General features: G+C 55.9%; 2 protein-coding genes across 2 annotated transcripts; one reads left to right on the top strand and one right to left on the bottom strand.

Annotated features, from left to right (window-relative positions):
* The first annotated feature begins 493 nt into the window (after positions 1-493).
* ENDOG (endonuclease G) lies at positions 494-4014 on the top strand. The gene is made up of 3 exons (XM_057720513.1): positions 494-1281; positions 2454-2563; positions 3667-4014. Exons 1-3 carry the CDS (start codon positions 769-771, stop codon positions 3947-3949), a joined length of 906 nt encoding a protein of 301 aa, XP_057576496.1. The 5' UTR covers positions 494-768; the 3' UTR covers positions 3950-4014.
* On the bottom strand, positions 3975-12630 carry SPOUT1 (SPOUT domain containing methyltransferase 1). The gene is made up of 12 exons (XM_057720511.1): positions 12549-12630; positions 11525-11570; positions 11086-11211; positions 8795-8954; positions 8472-8561; positions 8310-8359; positions 7951-8081; positions 6192-6264; positions 5986-6084; positions 5411-5513; positions 5097-5244; positions 3975-4173 (listed from the first exon to the last, which is right to left on the bottom strand). The coding sequence occupies exons 1-12, from the start codon at positions 12582-12584 to the stop codon at positions 4105-4107; spliced, it is 1131 nt and encodes a 376-aa protein (XP_057576494.1). The 5' UTR covers positions 12585-12630; the 3' UTR covers positions 3975-4104.
* Positions 12631-13755: the final 1125 nt, after the last annotated feature.

Genomic DNA, 13755 nt, shown 5'->3' with positions numbered 1-13755 from the left:
ATCTGGAGAAAATCACTGATAACATGTTGGTCTTTTCATTGATGTAGTTTTTATTACGTAATTGTCATTTTCTTGATATAGAGTTTGGTATATTGTCTCCCTCCTCACGTTAGGTGGTGAGCAAGTTGCTGTATGATTTTAAAATATTTTTATGGTCTATGTAGTCTTCTAATAGGCTAAAAATGTCCGAAACCAGTACCTATTTCTGAATATTTTGCTTATTCCCGAAGCCTCTGTTATAAGTAATACGGTGGGGAATCCTTGCGTTCCTGATTTATTTCCCCAGCTCAGGCCTCTAAGTGATTTACAAGGTATGAACCTTAAGGCTTTTTGTTTTTTGGGGTTTTTGCCCGCTGCGGGGCTTGCGGGATCTTAGTTGCACAGTGGGAGGATCCCTCGGTGGAGACCTGAGGGGGCGGGGCGGGGCGGAGCCGGTCCTGGGGGCGGCCAGTCACGCCCCGCGGCGGCGACGCCACGCCCCCCCAGGTTCCTCTCAAAAGGTCAAAGAAAGGGCGCTGGGACCTCCCGTTGGGCTGGCCCTGACCCTTACTGGGGGTCTCTAAAGTATAATATTAATACTTTGGAGCGTTCGTGAGTGCGAGGGACCCACGTCCCGCCGTCTCACGCCTCCACGCGGCGGGCCCCGCAGGCCTGTGCGGCCCCTTTAAGAGCCTCCCGGGCCGGACGTCGGAGGTCGCGGCGTTCCCTCGCCGCCGCGGACCGCTCCGCATCCGCTCTGCATCAGCTCCGCGGCCACACGCCAAGGCCATGCGGTTGCTTCGCGCCGGCTGGACCCTGGCGCTGGGCGCGGGGCTGGGTGCAGCCGCCGAGGGCTGGCGGTGGCGGCGGCGGGCGGACGCTCGGGCGGCGCCGGGACTGCTGAGCCGGCTGCCCGTGCTGCCCGTGGCGGCGGCGGCGGCTGGGCTTCCCGCCGTGCCCGGGGCTCCGGCGGGCGGCAGCCCCGGCGAGCTGGCCAAGTACGGGCTGCCCGGGGTGGCGCAGCTCAAGAGCCGCGAGTCGTACGTGCTGTGCTACGACCCGCGCACCCGCGGCGCGCTCTGGGTGGTCGAGCAGCTGCGGCCCGAGCGGCTCCGCGGCGACGGCGACCGCCGCTCCTGCGACTTCCACGAGGACGACTCGGTGCACGCGTACCACCGCGCCACCAACGCCGACTACCGCGGCAGCGGCTTCGACCGCGGCCACCTCGCCGCCGCCGCCAACCACCGCTGGAGCCAGAAGGCCGTGGACGACACCTTCTACCTGAGCAACGTCGCGCCCCAGGTAGCCCCGGCGGCGGAAGGCGCGGCCGCCGCTCGCCTCTGGGCCTCGATTCGCTGCTCTGCAGAATGGGAAGGCTGCCCGGCGCGCGCTCTCCGCCAGGCGCCTGGCTAACCACACCGCGCGCCGCAGGCCGGAGGGCCGGAGCGGCGCGGCGCTGGGCACCCACACTGCACTCTGATCTTAACCGAGGGCCCCCTGCCGCCTCTCTGATCTTCAGTTTCCTTGTCTGTAAAATGCGGGTAAAACTGGTATTCACCTACCTCTCGCAGAGGCGCTGGAACTGAAAACACCATGCACATAGATAAAAGTACTGAGCGCACTTCCTGGCCCAGGGCAAATATTCAGTAAATACCAGCTATAATGAGGGAAGTGATTCTCAGACAAAGTGACTGGCCCAGTGTCACACAGTGGGAGGAGCCCCAGGCAGTCTGTCTAGAGGACCCTGAGCTTTCAGCCATTGTCCTACCCTGCCTTCCTTCCAGAAGTAAAAAGAAAGATAGCTGCACGCAGTGGCAGTTACTAGCAGTCACTGTGCACCCTGGACTGGCTGCCCAACCTCCAGCCCTGTTCCCACCAGGGCCTGACACCCACGTGGAGGGGGATGTCTGGCTCTGAATGAGACCGGTGACGTCCCAGCCTCTGACCTGACCAGTGCTCCCCCAGGAGCACAGTCCCCTCCCTACCCACTTGACTAGACACTGCTCAGGACCCCCAGAGCTCAAGTGGTGGAGTCGGGAGCAGATTCCTGACCTTCCCCACTGAGTTCTGCGTGGGTTCAGACTGGGAAAAAGAAAGGAGAGATGGTTGGGAGAGCAGATCTTCCCATGAGCCCCTGGGGCAGGGGCAGGCCTCTTTCCTTCTGGGCGACTTGCTCTTTGGAGTTGAGAAGCAGCTTTGAGACCCGGGATGCTAGTTAGTGCTCCTGCTCTAGATAGGGGCCAGCTAGCACCTCCTTGAGCTCTATCCCAGCGCCACCCTCATGACTCTGGCCTAAGTGACTCTCCTTCCATGAACCTGTTTCCTCTGCATGCTTGTCCCCACCCCCCACCCCCTGCTGGAACCTTCTGACTTGGTCTCAGTGCCTGCCCTTCAGGGCCCCAGATGGGGGCGGGGGCAGCCCTCTGACTGCAAATGTCCCAGCCAATCTCACCGAAGCCCACCTCTCCTGCCAGGTGCCCCACCTCAACCAGAATGCCTGGAACAACCTGGAAAAGTACAGCCGTAGCCTGACCCGCACCTACCAAAACGTCTACGTCTGCACCGGGCCGCTCTTCCTGCCCAGGTAAGGCTAGAGCTGGGGGGCCTGGAGACACCAGCACCTCCCAGTCATCCTGTCCAGGCTCCCCCCAGGCTCTGTGTCAACACCACCAGGTCCCCAGTCATCTGGTTTCTTGGCAAGTCTATCCATTCCCTGCCCTAGGCCCCCCAATTCTGTGAGGGTGAGTCAAAAATTATCTGCACTCTGGCTGTATAACTTAATTAACTTTGAGAAAAGACAAATACCTCATTTTTCGACAAAATCTCCTTGCTTTTCAGTACACGTTTTCCCTGACCCTGAGCCTTCACTCTTGTTTCTCTGCAGCCCAGCCTCCCAGGTAGAAGGGACTGAGCTCCCCTGGGCTTGCTTGGTGAATTTTCTAGCCTGCTGAGGACTGGGATGAGTGAGGCTAGAGATTGTGGCCAAATAGCTGGCTCTGCCTGGAATGGAACCCAGGCCCTGTCACCTAGTATCTGGGTCCTGTGGGCAAGTGACCTCAACATTCTCTCCTGTGAGATGCAGATAATACCTGTTAGCTACCACATGCTTGTTTAAGGGATGGTGGATGTCACTATAGTAAGGGCACAGCCCGGGCTTGCTGAGGTGGTGGTTGGGGCAGTGATACACTTCAGTTCGCAACTGCCTCCTCTGGCCTGCTGAAATGGAGGGACTCCACGGAGGCCTAGCCTGAAGTCACCCATCCAGTGTTCTGGGCACCTGCTCTGCCCCAGGCCCTGTGCTGGTGCTGGGAATTCCTCTGTCACAGCCCTGCCTGTTTGGTGCTCACCCTCCCCAAGGAGAGACAGACAGGCATCAAGTGTCCACACGGATGAATGTGAAAGAAGGCCTGATTCTTTCTGCAGCGTTTATTGCAACCACCCACTCTGCCTGACCCAGTGTTGGGGGTGAAGCAAACAGGGGAAGAGTGAGTCTCTACCCTGCAGGGAGCTCCCAGCCTTCTGAGGGAGCCAAGCTGGGCAAAGAAGCCTCACACTGAGGGGGTAGTCCTGCAGGTTGACACACGTCAGAGGTCGGGTCAAGGAAAGCTTCCTGGAGGCGGTGGCCTTGGGTCTGACCAAGCCTCCCAGGAGCCCTGAAAGGCCCCGTGTGCCCGGGTCTGCTCACAGGATGGAGGCGGACGGGAAGTCCTATGTGAAGTACCAAGTAATCGGCAAGAACCACGTGGCGGTGCCCACCCACTTCTTCAAGGTGCTGATCCTGGAGGCAGCAGGCGGGCAGATCGAACTCCGCTCCTACGTGATGCCCAACGCACCTGTGGATGAGGCAATCCCACTGGAGCGCTTCCTGGTGCCCATCGAGAGCATTGAGCGGGCCTCGGGGCTGCTCTTTGTGCCAAACATCCTGGCACGGACGGGCAGCCTTAAGGCTATCACTGCAGGCAGCAAGTAAGGGCAGCCCTAGCCAGACTGTGGGGTCGTGGGGCCTGGGTCGAATTAAAGGTGTTTATTTTTGGAGACAAGTCTTAAGTGTGTCTGTCACACGTGACCTGTGGGAACCTCTGGCTTCACCGCCGCTTCTTTGCCATCTTGAGCTCGACAGAACCTTCAGCTGGGCCGGGCACCTGCCTGGGTGAGGCCAGGCTGCAAGGCAGCCAGGGAGATGAGGATGGCTTCCTGGAAGAGAAGCACAGCAACAGGCTGGGGCCTGGAAGGCTAGTGGTTCCCCGACTGCCTAGGACCCAGCCCCTGGGGGTATGCTGCCCTCAGCTGGGCCCAGGAGGGTTAAGGACAGGCCCAGCTTCATCCTGCAGGTCTGTCACCAGCCAGGAAAGGGCCTCACCTCTCTGCTCCTCAGTCTCCTCCTCTGTAAGATGGGGATGATCATCATAATACCTGCCTCCCAGGGTCGGGGAAGGGGGAGGGGACAGGCAGGAGAGCCCCTGTGCAGGTGTCAGGAGGGTGGGAGCAGGGGTTCCTGCTGGGAGGCTGTGGCCGGCGCGCGCGCAGCACTCGGCCGTGGCAGGGCCCTGAGCGACAGGTAGACTGAGGCCGTCCACCTGTTTGGTCACCACCCTTTGAGACCAATGGAAGCAGTGGCACCTTCCCCTAGCAGGTGCCCACAGGCACAGCAAGCTGTGCTGCCCTCGGAAATGGCTGCCCAGGTGGAAGGCTCTCAGAGCTGGTCGCATCCTGTCTCCCATGGGACAGAACTGCCAGCGTGAAGGGCTGCCCTGCCCACCAGGGTCAGACCCGGGGAAGTGGAACACGATGGAGCGTACAGCTAAGGGAACAGGCCTGGAGCAGGGTTGGGTGGGGTCTCCTGGGTCAGCCAACCTGGGAGCAGCTGGATGGGCACCAGCGCCCAGGACTTCTGACTCCCAGGTCACTCTTAACCCATCCCTGCTGCGGTTCTGCCATGGTGAGAGGCCGAGGGGCTGAGGAGACCGCTCCAGAGAAGGCTGGCGCAGGGCAGCCCTGGGCAGGGTGGGGGTGCGGAGAGAGTTGCAGCCCTCCTTGGACAGACCCCGAGGCTCCGGCCCCTGCTGGTGGTGAACTGGCTGGGCCTGGAGGTTGGGGAGGCGGGCGGGTGGGCTCACCTCTGTGCGGATGGTGCGGCTGCCCTGGTTGGGGCAGGTGTTGACGTACAGGTCGAAGAGGACACTGGGTTCAGCCACCTCCAGGTTGGGGTCAGCATCCACTCCAGCTTCCAGCCCTTGGAGGCCCCCAAACACCACGAGAGCGTGCCTGGCGCCCACAGGAGGGGATCACCGACTGCCCGTCAAGGCCCACTGAATGCAGGCCCCGCCCCCAGAGCCCTCAGCCCCCATACGCAGCAGGGGCCCAGTCCCTACGGCTTTGCCCCCACCAGTCCGGTCCCCTGCTCCATTCCTCCTCCTCTGGCTGAACCCACCTGAAGTTGGGAAGCTGGGCGGAGGCCACATCTGATCCTCGCTCTGATGTCCCGATGGTCAGGTCATAGCCGTCCTGGAAGGGGGCCTCAGCGAACACAGCACCTGGGGGGAGGCCAGCTCACTGGGGGCCCCGTTCCCCACAAGCCACCACCACTTGGCTGTGTGTGTATGTGCTGGGCTCATGGTGGAGGTACCCTTCACTCTTGCTGGGAAGTCAGGGATGGAGCAGGCAGAGGCCACGCCTGTACTAGTTGGGGAAACAAAGCAGCGGGTGGGGAGGAAGGAGCTCTGAAACAAGCAGTGGACCTTTCACTTACTTGGCCCTCTCGCCCCCATTCCCGACCCCATGGCAGACTTTATTAAAGATGCTTTTCCTTAGATGTCCTTAAAAGCATTCCAGGCAGTGAGTGCACTCAGGGTGACCAAGGCCCAGAGAAGGAAAGGCACTTGCCCAAGGACACACAGCAAGTTAGTAGGATTAGGACCCTGGTCTGACTTTTGGGTCAATCAAGGCTCTCTGTGGCCCCCAGACAGAGAGAGGACGGATGTTCACAGGAAGAAGCTGTGTCCTTACTGAGGCAGGAGGCCAGGCGGACCGTGTAGCCCCAGTAGAGACCAGCTTTGGTGCGAGGGTCCTGTGACGACACGACTTTTCCACGGTAGGTCTTGCTTTCTGGAGGGGAAGCAGACAGGCTAAGAAAACAGGGCGAGGGGACAAGGAAGTGGAAGGCGGCGGCTCCGAGCCTGCAGGCAGGCCGGGCTGGGGACGCTTCAGGATACCTGGGAGCTGCTGCTGGTTCAGCCGCACCGTCACCCGAAGTCCAGGCTCCAAGTTCTTGTCAATCTTCACCTCCTGAGGAGAAGGAAGAAACTGGTGCTGTTCCCCACAGGACAGCAGGGGTCACTGCTCTCCCAGACACGGGGGCACATCAGGGGTCCAGGTCACCCTGTGTGCCCCACTCCCTGGCACCTGGGCCAGATCTGCTCCCGAGACCATTTTTGCAAAACGACTACTGCGAGACACTGGGCCAGGCCTGGCACAGGGTAGGAAGTACAAGGGTGAGTCAAAAATTATCCACACTCCAGTTATATTAAAATTTCTGTTGGCCGCACTGTCTTATCAGCACTTTCCGCTCAAGGCTACTGTCCCCCCAGTCACTGCTGTGCAGGTGTGAACGTATTACATCAGTTCATTTGTAACTGTGGTGCGAGCAAAAATGGATGCCCCACCTGTGATTTTCACGAAAGAAGAGCAGTGTGCAGTGATTCGTTTTTTGTGGTCTGAGGGTGTGCACGTCCACACACTTCTGCCCACACTGTCAACACTCTGCAAAAACTTCGTTTTTAGGTGTTAAAGCATCCTCCCTATAGTCCTGATCTTGCTCCATCAGACTTTCACCTGTTTGGTCCCCTGAAAGCAGCCATACGAGGACGAAGATTCACTTCTGATGAAGAAGTGAAGACAGTGAGTGGTGCATTCATGGCTCGCAGCTCAGCCTAAAACATTTTCTAATGAGGGAATAACAGAGCCTGTTGACAGATGGACAAAGTGTATTGAAAAGCAAGGAGATTAGGTTGAAAAATGATATATTTGTCTTTTCTAAAAGTTAATTAAATTCAACAACCAGAGTGCGGATAATTTTTGACTCACCTGCATATTTCCTGAGTAGCTGAAATCCTAGTTTCCTGCATTCTGGTGGCTGTCCACTCACTAGCTCTAGGAGTTGGACTGCTCACTTACCCCTCTGAGCCTGTTTCCTAATCTGTCAAACAGAAGACATTCCATAAACAATAGCTATTGTTACACCATACAGGACCTGGTGTGGAGGAAATGCTGACTACGTGGGAGCTGTGATGAAGGACACGTGATGTTTGTGTTCTGTCCCAGTTTTTTGTTTGTTTGTTTGTTTTTTTTTGGCTGTGCTGCATGGCTTGTAGGATCTTAGTTCCCCGACCAGGGACTGAACCCGCACCCTCGGCAGTGAAAGCATGGAGTCCTAACCACTGGACTGTCAGGGAATTCCCTTATTTTGAATTCAGGGTGGAGCACTTGCTTTCTCTTTTGAGGGTTTCACGTGCCTTTCTCCTTTCATCTGGGTCTGGCGCATCCTGGTCTGCTTTTAGGCAGTTACCTCAGGTCTGTCGTGTTTGAGGGGAGAAGATCCCCACACATTGAAATGTTCCTGCTTCTGACTCTAGGAGACGTGAGATTAACAGGAGGAAATGAACGCGCCGATCCCTGGCTCAGTCTCACACTGGAGCCGCCCCAGAGGGATTTTGAACTTGATTTTGCCAGGTTTTGTTCTGGTTTGTTTTTAGCGCAAGGACTACCTTCTGTTGATGTGCTTTTTAAAACACAGAAAATTCTGCTCCTGGCTTTATCTGTTGAGCCCTATTTTAGGCACTTCTCTGGCCCAAATCTGCATCAGTGGGGAACTGGCAGGCAGAAATGCCTGGGGTCAGGGCTCCCCATCCATGTACCCTCTGTAGCCAGGGCGTGCCTGGGAAGTATGTCTCGATCCACGCCCCCAATGCCTACCTTCTTCATGCCACAGTTGACAAAGGAGCCCTGGCCCAGCCGGGTGGGCCGGTCCACCACAATGCCCTCTCGGAACTCGGATTCCTCATCCTGACGCATGTGGTGAGGGCTGTCCAAGGGGTTCAGGAGCCCTGTGGTTGGGGAGGGGCCAGGAGGAGTCTGGGAGGTGTAAAGGCACACGTGGTGGTGGGGGTGAGGGTGGGAACCCTGGTCCAGGTTCCAGCTCTGCCACAGCTCTGCCGCTTACCACCAGGCACAGGCCTTGCCCGCCTGGGCTTGCTTTCCCAACTGTACCACGATTTCTCAGGGTCTGGGCGATGATCCATGGGAAGTGGGGGTCAGACCCCCACCAGCCTTACCTGCAAACTGTAGATCCTGATGCTTGGGGAAGAATGCCTTTCTCAGGTACCTAGGAAAGGATGCAGATCTTAGGAAGTTGCCAGGGAGACCACCTCCCATCCGACCTGCACGGCGACCACCCTTCCCGCACGCTCTGGGAAGTCTGTCCTTCATGCTCTTACTGTGGACACTCCAGGTACTGCAGGATCCGGGCCAGCTGCACACACGCCTGCCCCTTCTTGCCGACTCCCCTGAATTCCCCCTCCACAGTCCTGGAGAGAGAAAGACAGGGCCCAAGCCCACTGGGTTCCCTTAAGAGCTCCTCCTTGCAGTATGACCTCTGCAGCGCCCCTGCTTTGCAACTCCACCCACTAGGGTTACAGCGGGGGCACTCAGACAGGATTCTCAGCCTGGGCAAGTAGGCAGGGAAAAAAGTGAAGCCCATCCAATCCTGACAGCCCCTCCTCTCTCCCTGAGCCCTGGGACCCGCTGGATGGCCCCTCACTTGGCATCTTGACCCTCTTCATCAAACACCACAATCTCATCCACGCAGAAGATGACGCAGGCTCTGGCAATCTGGCCGGCCAGGTAGGTGCGAAGCTCGGGTGACTGGGCGTTGTCCAGGATGGAGCCTGGCAGGGCCACGCTCAGGGTGTAGTGCCGCCCTGGGCAGGACAAGGGTGTTCGTGGTCAGTCTGGGAGGCCAGAGCCATCCCTCCCCTCCCTTCCTCTAATCCCAGCGCCAAGAGTTAGAGAATTTTCCCACTGGGAGGAATTTTGAGATAAGCAACATAGACCCAACTCCCCTCTCCAGGCCTCAGTCTCCCCAGGAAGAAAATAGACTTGATGGTCTCCAGGGCACCCATGAGCAGGGCATACCACTGGGCAACGCCAGGGAGTGGTTAGAGGCCTATATTCACATCCTCTGCTCCCTACCGCCTCAGTTCTCCAGGCATCAAATAGGGCTAGTAATGAGAGTTAATATTTATTCTTCGTGCCTTTTGTGTGTGTACATTTAACCAATAACCCTAGGAAGGGACTTCCCTGATGGCGCAGTGGTTAAGAATCTACCTCCAATGCAGGGGACACAGGTTCCAGCCCTGGTCCGGGAGGATCCTACATGCTGCGAAACAACTAAGCCCGTGTGCCACAACTACTGAGCTCGTGTGCCACAACTACTGAAACATCCACACCTAGAAGCCCGTGCTCTGCAACGAGAAGCCACCACAATAAGAAGCCCATGTACCACAATGAAGAGTAGCCCCTGCTCGCCACAACCAGACAAAGCCCACACAGCAATGAAGATCCAACATGCCAATAAACACATAAATAAATTTATTAAAAAAAAAAAAAGGCAACGAAAAAAACAAAAAACCCCCTAGGAAGTAGGTACCACCATGATCCCCACTGAGAAGTGGGGACCCTTTAGCCCAGAGAGATCAAATATGTGACCCAGGGTCACACAAAAGGCCAGACAGCTGGCTCCACAGGGACCACTACACTTACCCTCCCAAAGTCATTCAAAGGGAGCCACATGAGATAAAGAGCTTCCCTGGTGTCTGAGATGGCTGACATGCTAAGTTTCTATCCCCACTGTCATCATCATCACTGGTAACCACTGGGCTTACAGGGTACAATATGGCCCTCTGAGCCTTCAGAACTTTGGGTCTGGCCGAGGAGGAAAGATACAATTTGTTAGGGTAGATCCGGATGTACAGACACGAAGGACATCCAGGACACAATGTGGGATGAGAAAAATCAGGTCCAGAAGTGCGTGGAGAAAGCAGTCTCATTTTTGTAAAACTGTATCTATATACCTGTCTCCACGTATATAAGTCAGTCTTAACATAATAGCTGGAGAAACATTAACTGCAGTCTTCGCTGGGATTTTTCTTTTCTTTATCGTTTTCTGAATTGTTTGAGGAGTTTTGTTTTGAGCATGTATTATTTAATGAGAAAAAAGAGACATTCTTATTATGAAATCAAAATAATTAAGGACTATCCCTGGTGGCGCAGTGGTTAAGAATCCGCCTGCTGTTGCAGAGGACATGCGTTCGATCCCTAGTTCAGGATGATCCCACATGCCAGGGAGCAACTAAGCCTGTGAGCCACACCTACTGAGCCCGTGTGCCACAACTACTGAAGCCCTTGCGCCTGGAGCCCGTGCTGCACAAGAGAAGCCACCACAATGAGAAGCCCGTGCACTGCAACAAAGAGTAGCCCCCACTCACCACAACTAGAGAGAGCCCACTCACAGCAACGAATACCCAAAGCAGCCAAAAAATTTTTTTAAATAAAAATTATAAAAAAATAATAAAAGTGGGCTTCCTAGGTGGCGCAGTGGTTAAGAATCCGCCTGCCAATGCAGAGGTCACGGGTTTGATCCCAGCTCCAGGAAGATCCCACATGCCACGGAGCAACTAAGCCCGTGTGCCAAAAAAAAAAAAAAAAAAAAAAAAGCCAGAGGTCATCAGAATAGATTAAAAAAACAAGACCTCATTAAAAAATAATAATAATAAAAGTGAAATTAAAGCACGGAAAGTGATCAATATAAAAGTAAAAAATAACTATCATTACAATGATGAGGTTCTGGAGGCATAAGGTTATGATATATGATGCTTACCCTCCACAGAATTGAAATCTACCTAAGTAGGAAGTTAGGACTCAGTTTTCTGGGTCCCTCGCATTCTCTGAGCCTCAGTTTCCCCATCAGGACAAGATGTCTGGACCCACTGGCCCCTGGGGGGCCCTTCCAGCTGTGCCATTCTCTGCCCTGCCCAGGACCTGACTGCTTACCCCGATCTTCCCTCTGGGCAGCTGCCTCCTCCTCCTGCTGGCACTTGGTCTGTTCCTCCTGAGCTCGCTGCCGCTCCAGTTTTTTCATCATCTTGAGATTCTTCCACTTCTTTTTCTCCTCCTTTTCTGGATAAGAGGACACCCCGATTGGTGGAGGGAAGAGGGACTTGGAGGTGAGGAGGACCTGGAGAAGTCCAGGAGATGGTGTCCTCTCAGCAGGGTCAGCCTGGGCTCTCCAATGCTGCTGAGAGAGCAGCCAGAGGAGCCTCCCAGGGCTTCTGGCCCCTTCTTCTGCATTTTGGGTACTGTGGGACTTAAAGGGGCCACATCTGGTGGCTTTTCCCCAAGATTCAGCTGTGCACTGATGGAGTGGCCCGGGGGAGAGGTGAGCACAGACACTCAGCTCCTCATTGCGCCCACCCCCCAGTCCCACACTTACTCTGTTGCTTCCATTTTCTCCACTCCACCCTCTGGCCATGTTCACCCTGGAGTAGGAGTGGGAGGAGATATAGGAGTGAGGCTGAATGGTCACATCTGAGAGGGGGTCCCACGTGCTGCTCCACAGCTGTCCCCTTTCTTTAAATGGGGGTGGTGAGGGACTTCCCTGGTGGCACCGTGGTTAAAAATCTGCCTGCCAATGCAGGGGACACGGGTTCAATCGCTGGTCTGGGAAGACCCCACATGCCTCGGAGCAACTAAGCCTGTGCGCCACAACTACTGAACCTGTGCTCCAGAGCCTGGGAGCCACAACTACTGAAGCCCGCTCGCCTAAAGCCTGTGCTCCACAGCAAGAGTAACCCCCACAACGAGAAGCCCACGCATCCCAACGAAGAGTAGGCCCCCACTCTCCGCAACCAGAGAAAGCCTGCGCGCAGCAAGTAAGACCCAACACAGCCAAATATTTAAAAAATTAAATAAAAAATTGGGGTGGTGAGGAAACCAGGGAACACCCCCCCACACACGCTGTTGCCCAGAGAGGGCATCAGGAGGGCAGGGACCTGTTGTACCCCCAGCGCCTGAGACCACACCTGGCACATCGTAAGCATTCAACAAATTGGTGAATGCGTTCCCACTGGAGAGAAGAGGAAATAGGTTCAGGGGGACAGCACATGCCCACTGCCATCCTGGTGTCAGAAAAGATACACCACGAAAGGGCTCGGAATTCCGATCCGAGTCCCGTCTTCTGAATCCGGGCCCCGGCCAGAGTTGCCACTAGCGGCTCGGGCAGTGAGTTACCCGACGCTGTCCCGGCTCTGACTAGAACCCCGGCTCCCACCTCCGGTTCTCATCCGGACAGGGGTGCTTGAGGCCACGAGCATGCGGCACCTCGGGGATTCCGGCCGCGGAGTAGCGACGAGCAGGGAGCTAGAGGTGCGGCCAGGCCCCGCCACTGGCCCCCACGAGGCTCTTTCTCTTGCTCCCACCCCGCGCCCTGCCGCCGGCTCCCACATCCCTCCACCTACCGGGCCGCAGGGCCGCTTCCTCGCGCGCTCCGCCATGTTGGCTGCACGCCGTCGGCCCCGCCCAGCCAATCAGACGCACCCCTTCCGGCAACACCTCCTCCGAGCCGTCCAATCGGAGAGTCAATGGCGCGCGAGGGCGTGGCCTAGGTGCTGGGCTGTGAGAGCGCGTGGGCCCTGGGCCGGCTGCAGGGGGTGGGCTCCTGGGGGTGGGCGGGGCTCAAACGCGCAAGGTATCAGGTGCTCTCCCGAACGCTTGGACCATTGGAGAGCTGCCCTCAGTCTCCGGTCGAGCTCGAAACTGAAACCTCAGCTTGGGACCCTGAGGCACAGAGCCGGAGTGCGATTCAGACCTGGCAATAATTTAATCCTATTATTTTATAGATTCGTTCATTTGCTCTCTCCTTTAACTATCAGACTTTTTTTTTAGAGCAGATTTAGGTTTACCGAACATTGAACAGATAGTACAGAGTTCCCACATAACGGCCACTCAGTGTCTGTTGTTAACATGTTACGTTAATGTGTACATTTGTTATAGTTGATGAGCCAGTATTAATGCATAGTTCATAGTTTCCATCAGGGTTCACTCTTTGTGTTGTACACTCTGTGGGTTTTGACAAATGCATAATGTCATATATCTACCATTACACTAACCAACAACGTTGATTCACGGCCCTAAAAATCCGCTGTGCTCCACCTTCATCCCCCACCCCTCAAGCCCCTGGTAACCAGGAGGCCCCTGATCATTTTTACTGTCCCTGTAGTTTTGCCTTTTCCCGAATGTCATATAGTTGGAATCAGACATTATGCAGGCTTTTCAGACTCCCTTCTTTCATTAAGCAATATACATTTAAATTTCCTCTGAGGTAGGAGATAGATGGGCCCCTGGGCCACACAGCTGGTGTTTGTCAAGTGGAGTAAAATTGAAGCTTTGTTCTCACCCAGACACTCCAAGGACAAAGCTAGTGGCAGAAGCTGAGCTCTGCTGAAGTAAAGACATAAGATGACCACTCCTGAGGTCAAGGAAAACGTCCCTGTCTGCACATGCACAGGAAGGCTCCCTGGGAGTCAAAAAGGGAGGGGGCACCACCCCATAAGTGTGGACATACACTCACAGGTCTCTGCGGTGGGATCTATCTTAGTGAAAAGTTGTGCAAATGCATCTTGGGGAGGGTCCTAGGACCAGTTAGTTGTGAAAAAAGAAATGAGA

The sequence above is a fragment of the Hippopotamus amphibius genome, chromosome 2, assembly GCF_030028045.1.
Source record: "Hippopotamus amphibius kiboko isolate mHipAmp2 chromosome 2, mHipAmp2.hap2, whole genome shotgun sequence".
NCBI lineage: Eukaryota > Metazoa > Chordata > Mammalia > Artiodactyla > Hippopotamidae > Hippopotamus > Hippopotamus amphibius.
Note: the sequence above shows the minus strand (reverse complement) of the source record. Positions and strands in the feature narration are given on the sequence as shown.